The following is a 21,248-nucleotide window of genomic DNA, read 5'->3' as shown; positions in this document are numbered from 1 at the left end:
TAGGAATAAGGCAGCCAACAAGCCACCCAATCTCACCCCACACAGAACTTACTACAAAGCTTTTTTTTTTTTTTTTTTTTTTAGTTTCAGGTGCACAAAACAAAGTAGTACTTAGACGTTTATCATTTATATCCCTCACACCGTGTCAACCCCCTTCCCCGCATATAAAGCTTTAAAACAAGTCACAAATGTGATGGGTGGTATGAAATGGGAAGTGTGGAGAGCTATACTATTTGACCTATTTAATTTTTACATACAATTGTATCTGCTGCAAGATTCTGAACATGAACGACATTTAAGTACCAGTTTCAATTCTGCAGTATAAATAAAAGTGCCAGTACTATACTTCTTATTATTTTTTCTGTCACTCATACTTAACTCATTGGTTGGGAAAGTGCTGTCCAAGTGCCTCTTGAACTGAATATAAAGAAATTAACTGAAAAGGAAAGCTTTTTTAAAAAAAAGAAAAAAGAAAAAAAAAGCTCCAGAATTATTATTATTCACTTTGATCTCTTACCTTGATCACCAAGTACCAGGGCACCAGCTTCCAAAGCAAAACCTCCAGAGGAACTATCTTTCGAAAGAGTTACAGTCAAACCAGAGGTGGTTGTGGTATTACCACAAACATACACACCGCGTGGAGCGACGTTGCATACTGCCTGGGAAAACAAAAAGTTTCAGCGAATCAGCGAAAGGAAAAGGGGAATAACAGCTAATAGGAACTGCTCACAAATGTTAGCTATATGCCATGTATTCTTCTAAGAGCTTTAGCATACAGTCTTCAGCAGCAAAGTAAGAGGAAGGTATTATTACTTCCCTGTGTACTGATACAGGAAACCAACGTCTACAGAGAGTAACTCACACAGCCATGAAGGTGTGAAGTCAGGATTCAATCAAACCCAGGCGGCCTGACTGATGTCTGTGGGCATGTGATACTCTACACAATTCCATTTTATGCTTCATTTTCAAGTTCAAATAGCAAAAATGTGAGTACCAATTTTAAGCTGAGAGGCTCCACTGCTTCTTTAAACATCAAATAATAAAAAGGCTCAATAATGCTTGCCCCTGAGTAAAAAATCTATGATAGATTGGAACAGTTGTCAAATAGCACAACAGTGAAACGTATGAACCTCCAGTCAGGCCGACCTGGTTTAGTCCTTGCTCTACTGACTATGTGCCAGCTGTGCTGCTCTTGGACCTCTCTAAGCCTCAGCTTCCTTGTATCTTATCACATATTGTCCTGAGGAATAAGTGAGATCATGTGTGTAAGGCACTTACCCCGGTAGCCGGCACACAATATGTGCCCAGCGCAAGGCCGCTGGACAAGGCCGTGCACTACACAACTCCAGGAGATGGCGCTCACGCTGTGACCTACGAGTATGTCAGAGTGACCTGGGCTTGTGCAGTGCCCCGGCCAACGCACCCTACGGTGCCGAGCTTATAAACAGTAGCTACAATTATTTTTGTTACTTGTAATTCCTTATTTGTTAGTCTAAGAGTATGATGGTTTACTACATGGTCAGAGGAAAGGGGGGTTAAAAATATAAAGTAAATGACTTATAACTGTTAGTGTTAGCCTAATTTTTAAAAATCCTGGCTTCGTGGTCTAGCAGTCTTACATGCGATACCCTCAACTATTATTCACAACATTTAATTTCCACTAATATTACATCTTCCATTTTTAAAGTAAGCCAAGGGTTTTAAAGGTATTATTTTGGGTCTAAAAAACATGAAAAACTGCCAATGTCATTTCTTGGTATTAAAATATTTGCAATGCCCTTAATGTATTTTGGAACCATTACTTGCCAAGATGTATTGTGCAAATAAAAGAGTAAGAGAGAAAAATGAAGTTTTATATGCTGTAAGCAAAATGTAAAAATTAAACGATTTGTACAGATAATAGACACTGTGGAGGTTAATCCAGGCTTCAACCTATAATATACTAATTCAAAAATCACATACAAAATGCTACAAAAAGATAGAAAAGAAAGCTATACCAATTTAAACCCCCACATGTACTTTTCGTGTGCATATTCTGGCTAGCTATCCTGTTTTCATTTTTATCAACTTTGTTTCACCTGCAACTGGGTACTCTGTGCCAGGCTTGTGGCAAGGGCTCAGAACAGAATGCTTTTTTTGCGTGTGTTTTTTCTAAATAGGTCCAGTTAGTCAAAAGGAACAAAATACGGAAACAGATGAAACGTCAGATTAGGAATTAAAATGATGACTGGCTTTAACACTCAACCACAGGAATACTGTGGTTGAGTGTTAAACCAGTCATCATTTTACGAGAAGGACAGTGTTAAACCAGTCATCATTTTACGAGACTCTTAACGAGAAGGACAGTGGGTTTACAGAGACCAAAGCAGTTCTCAGTCCTGGCTGCACATCACAATCACCTGTGGAGGGTTATACACGCACAGATAGTAGGACTCTATCCCAGAGACTCTTAATTCATTTGGCCTGCGGTAGGCCTCAGTATTCTCAAAGCACTCCAATGGTGCAAGACTGCCCGACCCTCAGAGGAAGATTCAGTAGTCATAGGACTATAACATACCAAAGAGCCAGGGATCCCCTGGCCTAGTCACATTTTTCCACATGAAGGTAGAGGATAAGGAGGGGGGCGTGGGCATTCTTAGAAAGGACATTAAGGTTGGCTTACCAGGTTTCACTCCAAGGAAACCACAAGCATTCTAACAAGCAGCACCTGTAGGACCATCATAAGCCCTTGAGGGGAGACTCACTAGACTCTGCTCGGCACAGACAGAAACTTCTTGGGGACCAACAATGAACTGGTCACAGAAGCTGCCTTCCTTTGGACTCAGAAGCAGTGAGATATCAACAGATTTCTTAGCTTTATCAGATTCTTCTTCAAGCCCCAAACAATGTTTACCAAGTTGTGTGAAGAAAGAATGGGTGATCCTGCTTTGCTTTCTTGAACTATTCTGTGCATAGGTGAGGTCACAACAATAAAGACTAGCAAAGCAATAGACTAGCAAAGCAAATGGGGGTTAGGGAAATAAATGGCTGATGTTCCACAATATTGACATTTCCACAGATCGGCATGCCTGTGCAGCCTGCATGACAGAAGACTAGCTCAATTTGAAAAGATGCTCAGGTACAGGTTTTATATTCCTCACACAGACCCAATCACTTATACCACCAGGCAAACTAGATCCTGTGGAACACACACACACTACATGCTTTAAACCAATTCATTTGTGAATTATTCATGCGTTTTACAAGCAAAAGGTAAAATATTAAATGATTGATTTCCTACCTGTAGCATCTGACTCTTTCCCAAGCCTGGATCTCCAACAACAAGGACATGAGGGTCTCCTCGAATTGGAATTCTGTTTTTGTCATCTGCATATTTATGGCTTCCTCCAAAGAGTGCTAACACCAAACCTGCTTTAACAAGCTCAAGTGTGAAGGAGTGGGGGGGTAGAGTGAGAAAAATATAAAGATGCCTAGCAAAAGGGGTGCTCCTCCTTTTAGTTTATGACATTTACTTCTTTAAGAAATTTTTTTAAGCATGACTGAACTTAACTTTTTTCGTAAGAAAAGTTAAGTCTAATAATATGAACTACTATAATGTAAATGATTAAAAAGCAAAAACTAGAAGTACATAAAATCAGAGCAGTACATATCTTAAAAGTCTCTGAGTGAACACCTACCTTGCAAAGCATGAATCCATTCCACAAAACTGAGAAATATTTGTTAGTTTCTGCTTTAATGTTTACAGTGTCCAGAGTCAGTTGAAAGGAAGCCCATTCCTATTACTAATTAGTAAGCAACTTTTTCTTACAAGAGGCTATAGTTTGCCTGTCACAGCATTCGTTTATGGAGAATAATGATTCATATTAAAATATGAATAATGAATAACTGGCCAACAGAAATTAGCTTTTTTTATAAAGTCTAATCTTATTTTTGCCAACTTTATATATTTTTGAGTAAAAATTAAATAAAATACTTACTTCATGGCCAAAAATGACAGGGCAAAGCGAGCTGAAAAACAGAATACAGCTTATAAATTCTAACTTACACTTCATTAACCTACTAGAAGATCTACTTTACAGTTAACTTGCTTTATTTTAACTTGCTTTATTTTGCATCAAAAAGACAAAAAATAAAAAATTTACATCCCCTCAAATAACTCAAGAAGTTTCATTCTAACAGTAAATTTCTCAAAATTCTTGGTAAATTATAAAAGGAAGAATGCTTAAAAACTGCCAATGTAAAGGAAACAGGATACTTATAAAATCTTTTAAAGTAACCAAATATACAGTTGATCTTTTACATTACTAGCCTTTAAAACGGATCGCAATCATGGTCTTCCACTTTCGCATACAGAATTATATTGTATTTTATGTGAATAGATATCTTTAGACTTGTGCAGCCGAGTCACTGAAAGAAGGAGACTAAAAGGTGAACTGCATACATATTTTAAGGTGGGATAAAATTTCATTTTTCAGTTCAATCCAAAGATTCAGAATAAATAAGACCATATATGAATATAAAGTAGTTACATTCATCAATTGTGCAAACAAGGAACACAAAAAATAGGGTGGAAGAGATATACTAAAGAGTAACCTGTGAGTCATTATCCCATTTAATATATGTAATCGCAGATGTTGGTGTCCTGTCATATCCTCTTTGCACTCCCTGTCCAGCATGTTCCTGCATAACCACTGCTGGCTTCCTACCTGGCTTTCTATGGCCGCAGACAGGCTAGAACTGCTGAGTTATCTAGAGCTCCCAAGAGCAGCTCCAAATCTAGGCCCTTGGACGGATAAATACTGAGTTCTGCAGTCTAGTCTCCCAGAGCCTCAGGAGGATTAAGCCCCGGATGTTAGTAGTAACCTGTCCATTATGGCACCTTATACTCACTGACTGCTATCCTTTCCCTGTCTCACTTTCCCATTCCCCTACCAGTATATCTGGGTAAACTAGATATATTCCTTCATTGCTTCTGAAGGAATCTAAACTAAAACATATCCTTCTAACTGTCCTCTCCATTCTCCTTTCAAGGTCCTCCATTTGTTAATCTGGCAAGAGTCAACAAACCTTTTCTTAAAGGGCCAGAAAGTATTTTGGGTTCTATTGTCTTGGTCACAACTACTCAATTGGTCCAAAATCAACAGTCAACAATATGTAAATAAATGGGTGGTGCTGTGCTCTAATGGAACTTTATTTACAAAAATAAGCACTCTGCCCAGTTTGCCAACCGCTGCAAGATTAACAAGTTAGAGGACCATAAAAAAATTCTAGTTTTGATGTTGAAATCACAAACTTAGAACAAAAAGGTAAAAGCAAACTGTAGGAAGAAAACCCTAGTTTTTCATACTAGCTTATCTTTTATAAATAACACAAAGGAAGGACCACTACAAATACTCATTTTTATTAATAACGGAGGAGAGGAACCAATCAAAGGTATTTTGGTCCTCAACCAGGTAGCTCCTGGGCCCCTGCTACTGACCACACACAACACCCTCACTTCTCTGCAGATCAAACCCCCACCTGGGCTCAGCACCCTCTCTCCCATGGCAATCTATTCAGAAGTCTCTGAGAGTTTAAGGACTAAACCCCTGAGGAACTCTATACTTTTCATAGTCCGCTAATTAACATATTAAAAGCAGAAAAAAACAGGTGTACAAGCCTGAAGGAGAAAGCATGACAACACCAATTTTTCTCATACAATGCATTTCAAAACCTCAGTTCTTTACCTCTCGTAGGTATGTCTATTATTCAGTCTCATTTTCCTCTATTTCTTCAAAATTATCTAAAAAATTGTCAAAAAAGTATCAAAATAACAGCACACTGTTCATTGTTAGGTATATTATGGAATCTCATTTAATCTTCAGAACCACCTTCTGAGACAAGTATTAGATGATAAAAATGAAGGAGAAATCAAACAACATGCCCCAGACCACACAAAGTAACTGGCTGAAGCAGGATTCTAACTTAGGTTTATTTCCAAAACAGAGCTCTTAACTACTAAAACAAAAATGCCTCTACTTTGTTTCTTCTCTACTTCATGGCCATAACAAGGGAAAAAAAAAGAATATTAAAAAATACTTATTGAATGTTAAGTGAGTTCTCCATGGGTCTCTTTCTTGCTTTTTCAAAGTGAAAAAAATAATCCCTTACGTACTACTAATTGAAATGACTTTGGAGTTCATTGTCCCATTAGTCTCTTGTGAGATAGTAAATTTTCCCTACTGTTTAAACTAGACGTCAGAAAACTTTTCTGTAAAGGACTAGACAGTAAGTGTCTATGAGCCATTTATTCTGTCGCAACGTGAGTTCTCTCATGAATGAGTGTGGCTGTGTTCCAATAAAAGTTTATTTATGGACAGCAAAACTTACATTTCATATAATTTGTGTGTCACGAAGTATTCTCCTTTTGATTTTTTTTCAGCCATTAAAAAATGTAAAAACCATTCTTAGCTCATGGGCCAAACAAAAATGGGCCGTTAGCTAGACTTGGCCTGTGAACCGTAGTTTGCAACTGTGGACTAAAAGGGGCCACATACTAAACCTGACAAGCTCAGGGGAGACCTGCATGGTGGGCCTTACAAACTCAGAGACCACAAGTAACCACATAGGATGGTCTGAACATAAAAACTCCTAAAAGCAGGTCATAGTGGATAGCCACATCCGAGGCCTGTAGGTTCCTTGACAATGATCAATCTTTACCTTAGGTGAGCCTGTCTATTATAGTCTTTTTGCATCTTTGAAATGTCAGAGTAATCCCTTTTCCAGACCCCTCAGGGAACAACGATGCACTACAGCAAGAGACCACAGAACCCCTCATTGTTATCTTGTTCCCAGAATACCACCTCTATGCCCGGTAAATGTTAATTGTTAACTATCCTGTACCCAACAAAGAAGTATGCATCTCTCCATTTTACTTTTTATTCGATCTCAGAGATTTCCCTGCTTTGCTTTCTCCCACCCCTTAACCTCCCACAGCAACGAATTTCACGTAACCCTCATTACATTTCCTCCTTTTAGTCTAATGTACAAAATAAGCTGCAAAACTGCCGTTCTCTGGAGCTTTTTCTCAATCCATGGAGATTGTGTTTCCCAGCAATTGTCATCAGTTTGGCTCGAATAAACTCATAAAAATTCTCTACAGGTTTGGACATTTCTTACATTGACACAACCATTTTGACTAGTTTTTTGTTACTTCTAGCCCAAAGTACCCCAATATGCACACAAATAATAAAACCTCAGATAATGTCATACATACTTGACAATAAGTTTGAACAGGTTTTCTTCGGCTTGAATCTCTTGGATGGCATAAAGGTCTTTAAGTGAGAACTCCATCAATGTTCCATGCTTACACCCATCCTCAGAAGCCTTTGTTTTCTGTCCTTTGCTATTGCTAATAGAATTTGCTTCAATGTACAAAAGGAACATGCATTTGTCATTCTTATTTCGAGAACCTGTCGATTTCAAAGTGTGAAATATAACAATTGGTATTTTCATTTTCCTACCAAGATTCAAACAGAATGTAAAAGAACGGCACAGTGAGCTACAAATAAACCTTTATTTCACAGGAAAAGTTTCACCTATGTAATAAACAAGGAACCCCGTAAATTAATGGAGATTCAGAAGTATCTTAAGAGAAAAGACAAATGCTGATGCTGACAAATTATTGTGGGACAATCAAAACGAGGAGTTATACCATACCTTCCTCGGCATTTGAGACTTTGACAACTCCAGTAATAGTCACGGTGTCTCCCGGAACACAGCTATCCACAAGATCGTGAACAAGCTCACACTCTATTGTTCGTGGAATCCGACCTGCTTCCCGCTGATCATCAGACATCAGCTCCTGGATTCTAAAAAGGTAAACAATTTTGGGTCAGTACACATATGGACTTTGGGTTATTTCTTCTACATATTAATTATTTAGGGTCCACATAGTGCTGAGCTAGATAAAGGGCTGTTTAAAAAAACAAAGTTCAATGGTGTATCTAAAATTACTTCAGCAGTTTCCAGTTAAGGATGGCAGGATGAGTGCGTGCATTTGTCTACCCACCCTCCAAAATGTCCACCAAAATTAGTCACTAAAAGAGTGAACTTTTGGGTTGTGCAGAGGAATCAACAAACAAAGGATACTATACTGAAATTTTAGAAATCAGCAAATGGGAAAGTATTGATAGATAAAATGAAATGATGTTCACAAAATACACAGGAAGTTATAAGGGTATAAGAAATGTGGATGCCAAAGTTCACTATCCCTAAGTTTGATTTCCTAATACCAGGAGTTGTTCAAATCCAATTAAAATATGTAAGCCTATTTTCTTTATGCTATTTTTACCTAAAAACAAAGAGGTTTTGTTCAAATAATCAAATTACCCAGAATCTTCTATGCACATATATCCTATTGTGACACTTATATAGCACCGTCGAGGCCCTCATCACACCCTTCAGTAGTTAAAAGCCCTGCCGACGTGGGAGGGAAACCAGGGTTCCCTACTCACTGCGAACACGATCATGTTCAAGAATCTTAAGCATTTCCTCTTTCATAAAATACAGTGTAAATATCTCAGCACAGGGAAGTTAATTATCACATATGTTGGTCTTGGCTTTTACAGGACAGAAGGGGGTTAAGCTAGGACAGGGCTTGGTAACAACCTATCTCACTTTCCCCCTACCTTCTTAGTTTTTTAAGACTATTTCAGCCAGGTTTCCTGGAGAGCATTCTGACTTCAAAACTACCCATTATTGGAATGGCCGGATGGCTCAGTTGTTAGAGTGCGAGCTCTGAAAAACAGGGTTGCCTGTTCGATTCCCACATGGGCCGGTGAGCTGTGCCCTCCACAACTAAATTGAGGACAATGAGCTGCTGCTGAGCTGCAGGAGGGGCAGCCGGATGGCTCAGTTGGTTAGAGTGCGAGCTCTCAACAACAAGGCTGCCGGTTCAATTCCCACATAGGATGGTGGACTGCGCCCCCTGCAACTAAAAATTGAAACCGGCAACTGGACTTGGAGTTGAGTTGCACCCTCCACAACTAGATTGAAGAACAACTACTTGGAGCTGATGGGCCCTGGAGAAACAAACTGTCCCCCAATGTTCCCCAATAAAATTAAAAAAAAAAAAGTAATTGCGGTTTAAAAGGTTAAAAATAACTGCAAAAACTGCAATTACCAATTACTTTAAAAAAAAAAAACACCCACCCATTATTTTATATTTAGGATGAGTTGTGGGACTACCACCAGAAAAATGGAATAAATTGTTGCATTAAAAATACATACACACAAACAAAATATGACCCGTGGAAAAAAGTTTATTTTTTACAAAAATATCTATAGTAAAATGCTTCATGGATAATGAGAACATGAAATGAAACACACCCATTTCTAAGAAATTCTTTATTTTAAACTTTCAAAATGATATTATTTCGATCACAGTTCACTATGGAATGAATTATACAGCTTTGCTTAGTCTACATCCAGTTCAATGAGTTACATAAATGAGAAATAAAATGAACTATTTATTAGTAGCAAAAGGACATAATACTTGCAAATCAAATCCTTTCTGGAGTCTGATAGGAAACCAATTTCAAAGACAATTATTTCAACCCATAAACTCCTAATCAAATCTTTTATTATATACTTTATTGCTGTCTACAAATAATCACAGTATAATACAGGAAAATCAAAGACTTACTTGGCAGTAGGACAGACCTAAAACCTGCCTTTTATTAAGTAATCTGACTGCTTACTTGATTGACTGCCAGTCCATTGTCACTGTGAGAGGAGAGCTACGCAGAGCAGTAAATGACTTCCCTCGACATGTAGGCACAGGACACTGCAACAAGATTAATTCACATTCAGATTCTGATAAACTACTATCACACCTCGAGCTAAAAAGCATCATTTAATATTATTTTAAAAATTGTTCTCAGTATGGTATTTAAGTAAAATGCAGTAAGAACTACAATGATTTTCTATTTCCTTCTACACTGATTCTGTCATGAGCTATTAAGGCACTTTTTCCGCCGGTCCCTCTTGATAACCGCACTTCCTTTCTGCTGTGGGGGTTCCTCCCTTGCCTCTCACAATAAGCACTATTTCTTCCTTTGTGCCCATGCTGTCTCCTATCCTTGCATGCCCCCTCGCATCCAGTCCCACATACCCAGCCTCAATCCTTCCCTTTTCAAAAGCCTTTCCTGGTTCTTCTATAATCACCAGCTCTCCCATCTAGCCTCCTTTTGCACTGTTTGTATACGATAATATTTATAATATTGTCATACACAGGCAGTCCTCAACATATAAGTAAGTTGTGTTCAAGTTTTCATGCGTCACTTGTTTGCTGACTGCACCTTAAGATGCATTTATAAATTCAGAGAGTATGGCAGACTGTCTTTTCCAAATACGGTTGCAACAGTATCTCCCCATGAGCCTTTCTACAATCTTGCCACTCCCCCATCAAGAAATGGAATCTAATTTTCCCTTCTTACAATCTGGACAGGCTTGTGACTCATTTTGCAACCAACAGGCAATGACAGAAGTGATGCCACCTGACTTCTGAGGCTAGCTCAAAAGAGGCAAAGCCATTTCTGCCTGTCGGCTGGACTTCTGTCTCCTGAAGCTAACAGCAGCCGAGTGGACTGAGTGTCCTGAGCTGCCCATACTGTGTGAAAGAAGCCAAAACCAACCCACACAAAGACCACATGGAGGAGAGATGCCCTGCTGGCCCCCAGCTGAATCCAGCCCACCTTGTTCTTCCTGTAAGAGAAAAAAGCCTTAGGAATTTCAATTTGAGTAAAAATGTAATAAATGTTAACCTTATTAAAGCCCGAGGATGATAAAGGCAACTCTGGAAAAGAATAGCTATGGTAAGTCTAACTAGCTTATCAAAAGTTTTAATAAGAGCAATGTAAACATGTATAGAGAGCTGGCACAAGAACAGTGAAATGAAACAGAATCATGTGTGTACAGAAGCACAGTGTACTATGGAAGAAGCATTATACATCAGTAGGAACAGAGGACTTCATTAATAAATGGTGACAACTGGCTTTTCACCTAAAAGGATAAAATTAGATCCTTAGTTTTTGCCATTGACAAAATTAAATTCAAGCTGGATCAAAGATCTAAATACAAAAAACAAGGCTTAAAAGTTAGGAGAAAAGGTAAGAAATATGTGTATGACTTTTGAGTGAAGAAGGCCTTCTTAACCACAGCATAAAACATAAAAGTCATAAAGGAAAAGATGATCAATTTGACCATGTCAAAATGTAAACCTATAAAACAAAAAACGCACCACAAAGTTTTAAAAAACAAACCCAAAACTGCGAAAAAAAACATCTATAATGGATATAATCAATGATAAGTATGCAGAACTCATAAAGAACTCCTATTAATAGTACAGTAGTTCCCCCCTTATCTGTGGTTTTGCTTTCCGCAGTTTTTGTTATCTGTGGATAACCACGAGCTAACCGCTGTCTGAAAATATTAAGTGGAAAATTCCAGAAATAAACAATTCATAACTTTTAAACTGCATGCTGTTCTGAGTAGTGTGATGAAATCTCATGCTGTCCCACTCTGTCCTGCCCAGGACATGAATCATCCCTTTGTCCAGCGTCTCCACACTGTACACGTTCCGCACCTGTGAGTCACTTAGGAATTGTCTGGGTTATCAGATCAACTGTCATGGTATCACAGTGCTGTGTTCAAGGAACCCTTATCTTACCTAATCATGGTCTCAAAGTGCAAGAGTAGTGATGCTGGCAATTTGGGTCTGTCAGAGAGAAGCCATAAAGTGCTTCCATTAAGTGAAAAGGTATGCATGTAGAACAAAAACGGAATATGTGTGTGTGTGTGTGTGTGTGTGTGTGTGTGTGTATACACGTATATGTATATACATACATATATATATATATATATATGTATGTATATACATATTTAAGTACTATTTGCAGTTTCAGGCATCCACTGGGGGTCGTGGAATGTATCCCCTTCAGATAAGGAGGTACTACTCTAGAAAGAGAAAAATAAACAGAAGGTATAAATAGAAAATTCAATAAAGAAGAAAATTGAATGGCCAATAAAGATGTGAAAAGACACTCAACCATAACAAAAATCATAGAAATTCGTATTAAAAATGAAGTACCATTTTACACCCATCAGACTGGCAAAATTAAAAAGCCTAACAACACCAGGTGTCAATGAAAATATGGGAAAATAACAATTGCTTAACACTACCCGGAGGGGTGTAAGTTAGGACTGACACTCGAAAATAATTTGGCGGTATCTAGTAAAGTTAAAAATAAGCATATCCTACAACTGAGAAATTCCTCTGCTAAGGAGATATGTACAAGAATATTCTCTGCAGCATCACCTGTAATTGTTAAAAACTGGAAACACAAATGTTCACCAGAAGAATGGATAATTAGTGGCTATTCATTTGATGGAATACTCCACAATAATAAAAATGAAAGAATTAGATGTGTGCCAAGACAGGAAGAACTCAAAAATAACCACACGGAATAAAAAAGTTGCACAATGTTACTTTCAGTATATCATTTATGTAAATACACACAAGAAAACAAACCCTAGATCTATAGTCAAGTATGAATGCAGGCTTGAGGAATCCATACCAATTTCACAATAGTGGCTGCCCCAGGGATGGACAAAGTGAATGGAACTGGGGAGGGGAGCAAAGAGACTTCAACTCTTAACTACTTTTGTTTAAAAATTAAGCTAAAATCACAAAATATTAGTATTTGCCAACTTGTAATGGTGGGTGTACAGATGTTAGTTACATTATACTCTGTACTTTTCTATGGTTTTAAAAATGTTAAAGAAAAAAAAGACCACTTTCAAACACCACAATAAAGAAAACTTGATGTGTGCACCTATTAAGTCAAAATAGAAAAATATGAATGGAAAGGATACACATTAACTTCAGGATAATGACTATTTCTGGGAATGGTACAAGCAAGGGGTTAAAAAAAGACACTGATTTTATCAGTGATGCTTTATATCTTTAAAAATATATCTGGAGCTGGCAAAATGTAAATTCTGAGTGGTGGGTAAAGGAACATTTATTTTCATATTTTAAAGACTAAAAATAAAAATAAGCTGTGTTCAGAAACTTCAGGAAATGTTTTCTGTAAATTAATTTGCCTTCTCTACCAAGATAAATAAAGAGGTAGTTCAAGAACATGCGATCACCTTTGTGGGAAGATTATATTTTCCATCTGGAAGAGAAAAACTCTGAACTTCTCCACATGCAGCACAAAGAAAAGCCATCTTGGTGCAAAGAGGCTTTATGTTACTGACGCGAACCACTGTCCCTCTCAGAGCAACGTATTTTCCATAGTAATTTGCTCGGACATTCTTGAGCTGTGTCAAGGGCTCATAGTTGTATACCCTAAAAACAAAAACAGCAACATATTTATCTATGATTTACAATGGACAGAAAATTGAGGTTGTCTGTATTTTCATAAGTTCCTTTTAGGAGAAACCATGCAATTCTCCAACCATAGCTTCCCTATATACATATCAGAAAATTCACAAATATTAAATCATTCTTAAAAATAAAACATGCTAAACCTTCCCTTTTCTTCTTGTCCCACTGATTGTTTTCTAGTGAAAAAAGAAAAAAAATACAATAAAGATGAATTAAAGAGAAACAAAGTTCCATTAGTACTGTGTCGAGTAGCAACCTAACAATTTTAACAAAATATAATCATCACTTAGTGTATTACATGGATCATTAAATTTAAACAGTGGGGTCTTGATAAGTACACATCCAAAATCAATGTTTACAAAACACAACAGGCTGAGAAATCAAGTTATTTGGGCAGAAGAGGTTTATTTCTATCATGATTTTTTTGAAGAACTCTCAGTGGGTTCACTTGGGTGTGATGACCAATGAGGTAGTAAGGAACTCATATGCGTTTTACTGATTTCTTTGGCTTTATAAAATGAGGTTCTCATTGTTAAACAGTCTTCAATGCCCAATTCTAAATAATTAATACCAGCAAATTCCTCACCTTGCATGAATGTGTGGCACATTTACCATTGTTTTCCCATCTCTAGACAATCCTTCTTGGGCTTGTAATTCAGCTGCATGCCTTTCAAGGTCCTTAGTTAATACCTAAACAGGACATTTACTCAAGAGTTGGAAAACAAAATACCATCTTAAAACAGAACTCTTTTATAAAAAGAGAATATGAAGTTTATGAATATAAACAGTTCAGAATAGGACATTAACAGAACTCTAATAGCCCCTTAAAACTCTGATATTCAATTATGACTACTTATTTTATAGTGGATTATGATTTTCCTGGGATTTTGTTGTCCCTGGACTGGAAAACTCCAGCATCCCTGTCTGCTAAACTTAGTATTAAAAGTCCTTATGGTAGCCCCCAAAGCTATTACCTCCTGGATGGGTCTGATGATAAAGTATTCTGTACATCTCCCAACTCACTGATCAATTAAGACAGAGAAAATAAGGATGCCTTTTGAAATACATAATACCCACTCCCTTGGCATCTGACATTAAATAAATATTTAATATCTACTTGCATATAAAGCAGTATGCTGACAATCTAAGAGAAAAAATGAAATGCACATACACAGCTATACTTGTCATAAGTACCATAAAGATTTACAGGTGAAATACCATGCGAGTTTTGAAAAGGGGTCATGAGAAAGCTTTCACAGAGAGATAATTAAGTTAGGCCTCAAAAATTTGGATATGCAAGGCAAAGGGCATTCTATGCCGAATGCACAGCATGTGTGAGAGGCAGAAGTATTCAGAAAATCCTGGAGAGAGCTCAGTTTAGCTGGATGGTAGTGAATGAAGGACAGCTGTGGGGAGAGGAAGCTGAACCAGATCGTGGAAGGCCTTCAATGTCACGTAAGGATTTGGATTTCTTTGGTAGAAGTCAACACAGTTTCTAAGGACAAATCTTGTTTTACCATGTATGGCAACAGTTTAGGAAAGATAACAAAGGCTTAAGACAGAGGCAGTAAGGATGGAAAAGAGGTAGATTTAAGAGACATTTTAGAAATAGAAATGAAAGGATGTAGTGACTTGAATACTGAGAAATAATGAGCAAGAAGAGTTGGAAGACAACAGGCAAGGTTCCCAGTCTTGGGTTACTAGTCATATACACATCTTTATAATGAACTGTTCCTTTGCCTGGATACGCTTACCTCCCGTGCTCCATGTCCAGTCCTCGGTACTCCTTTTAAAACCCATCATAAACCACATCACCTCTATAAAATCTTCCTATGAGCTTTCCCCACTGATTGTACACCATGTTCCTCCCCAACAGCTCAGGATCTTATCTTTACATCTGAATGCACCCAGCACTTTCTCTGTGTTTATCCTGAGATTTACTTCCCTTTGCCTTGAAGCATTTATGTGTTTGCCAGCCTAAAAAAATGCTTTTACATATGTTGTGCCATCAGACCCTGAAAAAACTCAGGCAGAGAAAAACTCAGCACGCATTATTATTTTCAATTTACATACAGTGATGCTCAGAGAGATTAAGAGACTTGCGTCATGCCAGAGAACCTTTTTGTTCCAAGTCCAAGTTCATAACTGATAACACCACTATGCCTTGTCTTATCTTCCCTATGAGATTATACAGCTCCTTGAAAACAAGGTTTAATTTCCACATAATCTTTAATAAAATTAAACTAATTATTCAAATAAATTAGAAGTAACCATTGTATTTTAAGTAAGCTGTTGTATATAGAATGAATGGTATCTTTCAAGGCAGGATTGCAACCTTTCGGTTTTAGCCATAGTATCTGTTTGTTAAAAACTAAGTATCTTTTAGAGAAGGTACTGTTAAGGTAAAATCTTCCTTTAAAATTTTGACAAAAGTCTCACAAAATAATTATTTACCTGATGTATCGCCAGACCCATGCAAGCCAAGGTTTTCTCAGGTGTATCCCTTAATTCATTTGCTATATTTGGTATCAATTTAGCGATTTCATCGTCTTTTGTCAATTCTTTAAAATCCACCAAAATACTTCCCTTTCTTTCTATTTCATCCTACAAAATATTAAAATATGAAAATAATAATTGCTTTTCAGAGTTGATTATAACTGAGCATTCAACTACATACTTTGCGAGAGCATATATTTATATGGTGATAAATACTGTAAGTTTTGGTGCCAAGCATGGTTCTATTATTTTAAATATACTAACTTATTATTTATGCCTCTTAACAACCCTTGTGGTAGACATTAATACCATTATTCTCAACTGATAGATGAGAAAACCGAGGCACAGAGAAGGTAAGTAATTCAACAAAGTCCACATTGCAGGTAAGTGGCAGCGGTGGGAGCTGGACCACGGTAGTCTGCCTCCAGAGCCTGTGATCACAACCACTAGCACCTCAAATACATTGTTCAATAAGATGATACAAAAAAGTGAACTAGTAGCTTTTTGTTGTATGGGAATCTTACCTTATCATACAAATCAATACGCCTTGTGAAAAAAATTTCAAATGCTTCAATCTTCTCAATAAAAGGAGAGCTATCGCTGTAAACTAATCAAACAAATATGGCATTAGAACTAATAACCACACATAATTTTCATGAGACAGAGGAAACACTATAAACATAGATGATTTTCCCAATTGCTTTGCATTCTGATTACATTTAGATAAGAAGTGGTATTGCATGTATACTTAAGATTCTAAAACAAGTTTAGGTTTACGTCATCTGAAATGCAGACAGGAAGTGTCTCTCTCTAAAAGCGCCAATGTCTGTGTCAGATGGGTACTAGACTTATTGGGGTGATCACTTCGTAAGTTACATAAATATCTAATCACTATTTTGTACACCTGAAACTAATACAATATTGTATGTCAATGGTAAGTGAAAAAAATTTTAAAATTATAAAATACAAAAATAAATGAATAAAAGTACCAATATCTGGGAATCTTTGTATTGAAATTTTGACACCTAAAAGGACCAATCAGTTCAAATAGCTTACATAATAAAGCCAAAGCTAGACACAGGAACTAAACTCTTATTCTTAAAAAACAGTCTTTACAAAGTAAATTCTACTAGTCCAAAATGCCACTTGTCAAAATCCCTTGCTGTGATCAGGGGAGAGACAGTCTACCACTTGACTCTGGTCCTAAAGCTGTAAGCTATCTTTTACACTCTAAAGTTCTATACCATTTTTGAATCAGTCTTCTACACAGAAACAGTACAATGAAGTAGTCTGAAACGTATCTGTGTATATAACAGAAAACAGACTCTCAATATAAAAAACATCCAAAAAGCACTTTATTCATTCACAAAATGAATACTGAGTGCCTGTTATGGGGCAAGATCCTTGCCCTTAAGCATTCCACAGTCTAGTGGGAAAAAAACACTTTATCTATCTATCAGTCATCTATCTCATATCTCATGAGACATAACAAGCCTACAGATACTGTAAGAGCACAGCAAAGACAATTCTCCAAACCTATAGAGGCAGATGTATGACGTTAGTTGTTGTTCTGGATTATAAAAGGGAGATTCCTTAACTGTGTTTCTACACAAACCTGTGTTGGTTATTATCTCTCTATTCCAAGCCTACCTTTTTATTTTCTGCTCTGTGATCCTATGACCAAGATCTGCACACTGCATTTCCCAGACTCAATTTAGGTTCTGCCAATTGGAGGCACCTTAAAGACTGGTAGGTGGCAGGAAAGAAGAAAGGAATTTATTCTTGTTTCCAGTTCTTTTCAGCATCTCTTTAGCTGCAGAGGACAACTACAGTTCCAGCTGCCAGTTCTGAGCACCAACATTGCTTTCCTCCTACCAGAGTTAGGAGCTTAATTTGCTTTAGTAGTCCAAATACAGCTTTACAGCACGCCCTTCAGGGGTCAAAGCAAGAGGTATGCTGTGGCCCACTCCTTTGAATTCCTAGGTTCTGGTAACCTCATAACTTTTCAGTTTTGTTCCCTCAGTCATAAGAATGGTTGCCGCTTTTTGAAGTTACTACTATCTGGGGGCTTACCTCAATGTTCCCTTTTTGCTCTTTTAGTTTTCCATCTATATATCCAAATCCCTGTATTAAATCCCCTTTTTGAAATACCTACTGTGGTTTCTGTTCTCCTGACTGATACAAAACCTAAACACAATGGTCTTAAAACATAAACATGATTTAACTGTTTTGGTGAACTAATATTAAAGAGGGTATGTATCAGTAAGCAAATGAATATGAGATGTAGCACCCAAAGACAAGTTAAGAAATGATAATTTATGGTTCTTTGTGCATTTTTTATTCTACCTTCGGAAAGATAAAGCTTCCAGCCTTTGTATGGTATGAATGGATCCAATGTTGATTGTAGTAGCAAAGACTGTGGGGTTTGTTCTGAAAACAAAACAAAATACTAGGTTAGTAGAAATGGAGCAAACATTTTCTCCCTTATTTGCTTCCCCTTCCAACAATAAGAACTTGACATATTAATAGAGTATCTAAACTATAGGCTTCGGTAAGAAGTTTGGATATCAACATTCAAATACTACTTTAAAGGGTTACATCAATAAAAGATAGACTGAAATTTAAGTTAAACTGCTTTGTATGTATGCCAGGCACGAACAGATTCCTTCATGAAGGAAAAAAAAACTTGAATGATCATTGACCTCCCCTACCAGAAGTATGCTTTCCCGTGGTTTTACTCAGGTCAAGTCTGTGTCCTCTTTCTCTCCATTTTTCTGAGAAGCTCCCACCACCTCTTCCTCTTTTCCATCTTTGAAATCTTCCTCGTCCAAATCCTCTACCTCTATATTCCCCATTCATGTCTTCTAAAAGATAGAAATTAGGAAAGTCTTCATCAAAACTATAGGGGAAACAGTGCTCCTAAAAATGTATTAACATAGTAAGTAAGTGAAAATTAACATATTCTAGTTTGAGACAGGCTTGCAACATTGCACACCATGGTATAAGCCCATTTGTTTTCTAATCTGCAGTTATTCTTCCAAACTCCATCTCTTTTTAAGGTATACCACAAATCTTTAAAGTATACTGGATGCTCATGAGATAAAAATAAGAAGAGGTACTGTACCTGTTTTCAAGGAGCTCCCACAATAGAAATGAAAACAAAACAGGCAATTAACTCTGAGATAACTTGTTTGTAGTGTTTTTAGACTTACAGGGCAGCACTGGCTGAACATAATTCTGATCTGTGAGACGTTAGGAATACATCATTGTAGCTCTTTCTATATAGTCAATCCTGCAGTGTCTTACTCACTTTTATCACGGATACCAGGGCATTCTTACATAGGCATCTAAGGTGGACCTTTCTGGGGAAGCACAGGAGTGGGACAGGGTACATACATACACGTTTCAACCTTTCAACCAGAGTTCAGAACTGTCTTATAAAGACAGTGGAAGCAAGATCAATTCTAGGTCAGTATTGACTAGATGGTTTTTTTGTAATTTTTAGATAAATTTGTTGAACTACAATACTTTTTTGGAAAGCATATCCATATCTGTTAATGTGTTGTAATTGCAATCTTTTTTGCTAATTATCCTTTCACATTGTCTCTATTTTGTTATATATCCAAGATACTTTTATTAAATTCAAACCCATAAAGAGTTAGTTCCTGGCTGAGTATCAATAAATTGAACTACAAGTGACCTTTAAAAATTGATTTTAAAATGACGCATATAGGTGGGGCACAGGGCAGTTTTAGGGGAGTGAAACCATTCTGTATGATTCCGTAATGGTGGATATATGACTTGTCAAAACTCATGGAACTATACAACACAAAGAGTGAACCCTTTGTAAACTATGGACTTCGGGCTAATAACAACATATTGAATTTGGTCCATCGACTGCAACAAATGTATCACACTAATGCAAGATGCTAATAGGGGGATCTGGAGGTGGGGGAAATAAAAAGAAAATGTATGGGAACTCTGTGTACTTTGTGCAATTTTTCAGTAAACCTAAAATTGTTCTTAAGAAAGTCTATTTTCAAAAATAGGCCCTATCCTAAAGAAAATAAGAATATATCCCTATATTGTAGTGCAATTCATTATAAGAGAATGTATTCAAATGTTTGTTTAAAGGGATTTAAGTAATAAACAAGTTAATAACTAAAAAAGTTCACGACATTAAGGCAAGCCAGGACTTTGATAATCACCTAAAATAACTAAAGAATTCTTGATTTCCCCTTCCTCAGGCTTCCTCCCTCCCTCTCTTCCTTCCTTCCTTTCTCCCTCTCTTCCTTTATCCACATATTCAAAAATATTTATTGATCACTTGTTATGCGCCAAAGAGTATTCTAAGCACAAAGAACCAAAAAGCAGTGACCAAAACAGACAAAAAATGCACGCTCTCAAAAAGTGTTCATTCCAGAAAACAAAACAAAAAATGTAAAGTAAAATATACAATATGTTAGAGGAGGGTAAATGCTATAGAGAAAAGTAAAGCATGAAAGGGAAATGGAGAGACTGCTTTTCCGTAGGCTGGTCAGAGAAGGCCTGGAGGCAAAGGTGACATTTGAAGGGATTTAAAGTAATAAGTTAATAACCATAGAAGTTCACGATATTAGGGCAAGCCAGCACTTTGATAATCACCTACACCACATCACACGTTAAGAAACTAATGCCCAGAGAAGCTGATCAAGGTCAAAGTTGTTTGGTGGCAGTACTAATTTCAAAACTCCGTCTTCACACTCGCAAGCTGAAGCGCTCCTTCCACAACGCTCCGTGCCATCTTCCTCAAACGAGATAATAGGGTGAGAAGAGCTAGTAAAAAATCCAACCCAAATGCAAGAAGCAGGACTGGAGAATGAGCAAAGGCGCCGCCGGTAGGCCTGCTGTGCTTCGTTAAACACCCTACTTCACTTACGTCTCCTCAGGCTAAGTTCTTACTGGCAAAGGATTGCAGTCCCAAAGCTTTCCTAGTTCACGCCCGGCTGGCTCTCCCTTCAGCCCGGGGAAAACACGGGACAGAGAGGAGCCTCCGAGGCCCGAGATCCTCAGGTGACCCCTGTCCAAGTCCCACGTTTCTCTTCAGCTGAAGCTCTCTGACGTCGCCGCGCACGGCCAAGTCTAATCTGCTCGAGCGGCTCGGGGACCTCAATTCATCCATCCAGGCCCCTAAGACTCCCGGGAAAGTGTAATGCCTCAAGCTGAAGCCCAGTTTTCTTCCAAGTTCTTTTTTGGCGCTGCTGTGACGCAACTTCCGGCCATGCAACAGGAGAAGGGAGGGGCGGGACGGAGTACAGCCAATCAAGGAGTTCGACCAGAC

The 21,248-nt window shown here is 37.6% G+C and overlaps 1 protein-coding gene across 2 annotated transcripts in view; it reads right to left on the bottom strand.

The window, feature by feature from the left end:
* The window catches only part of MCM8 (minichromosome maintenance 8 homologous recombination repair factor), a 35,812-nt gene extending 14,654 nt beyond the window's left edge, over window positions 1-21,158 (bottom strand). The window contains exons 1-14 of one of the 2 annotated variants that reach the window (XM_033095429.1): window positions 20,847-21,158; window positions 20,573-20,711; window positions 18,640-18,792; window positions 18,275-18,358; window positions 16,453-16,535; window positions 15,887-16,036; window positions 14,019-14,122; window positions 13,195-13,393; window positions 9,741-9,826; window positions 7,699-7,850; window positions 7,256-7,451; window positions 3,978-4,008; window positions 3,281-3,421; window positions 518-659 (exon numbers count right to left, since the gene is read on the bottom strand). In XM_033095429.1, coding sequence (XP_032951320.1) covers window positions 518-659; window positions 3,281-3,421; window positions 3,978-4,008; window positions 7,256-7,451; window positions 7,699-7,850; window positions 9,741-9,826; window positions 13,195-13,393; window positions 14,019-14,122; window positions 15,887-16,036; window positions 16,453-16,535; window positions 18,275-18,358; window positions 18,640-18,787 — 1,516 coding nt within the window. In that variant the 5' untranslated portion in view covers window positions 18,788-18,792; window positions 20,573-20,711; window positions 20,847-21,158. The remainder of the gene's footprint in view (window positions 1-517; window positions 660-3,280; window positions 3,422-3,977; window positions 4,009-7,255; window positions 7,452-7,698; window positions 7,851-9,740; window positions 9,827-13,194; window positions 13,394-14,018; window positions 14,123-15,886; window positions 16,037-16,452; window positions 16,536-18,274; window positions 18,359-18,639; window positions 18,793-20,572; window positions 20,712-20,846) is intronic. The other variant, XM_033095428.1, reaches the window with a different exon arrangement.
* Window positions 21,159-21,248: the final 90 nt, after the last annotated feature.

This window comes from Rhinolophus ferrumequinum, chromosome 23 (assembly GCF_004115265.2).
Source record: "Rhinolophus ferrumequinum isolate MPI-CBG mRhiFer1 chromosome 23, mRhiFer1_v1.p, whole genome shotgun sequence".
Lineage (NCBI taxonomy): Eukaryota > Metazoa > Chordata > Mammalia > Chiroptera > Rhinolophidae > Rhinolophus > Rhinolophus ferrumequinum.
This window is presented reverse-complemented; position numbering and strand designations above follow the sequence as displayed.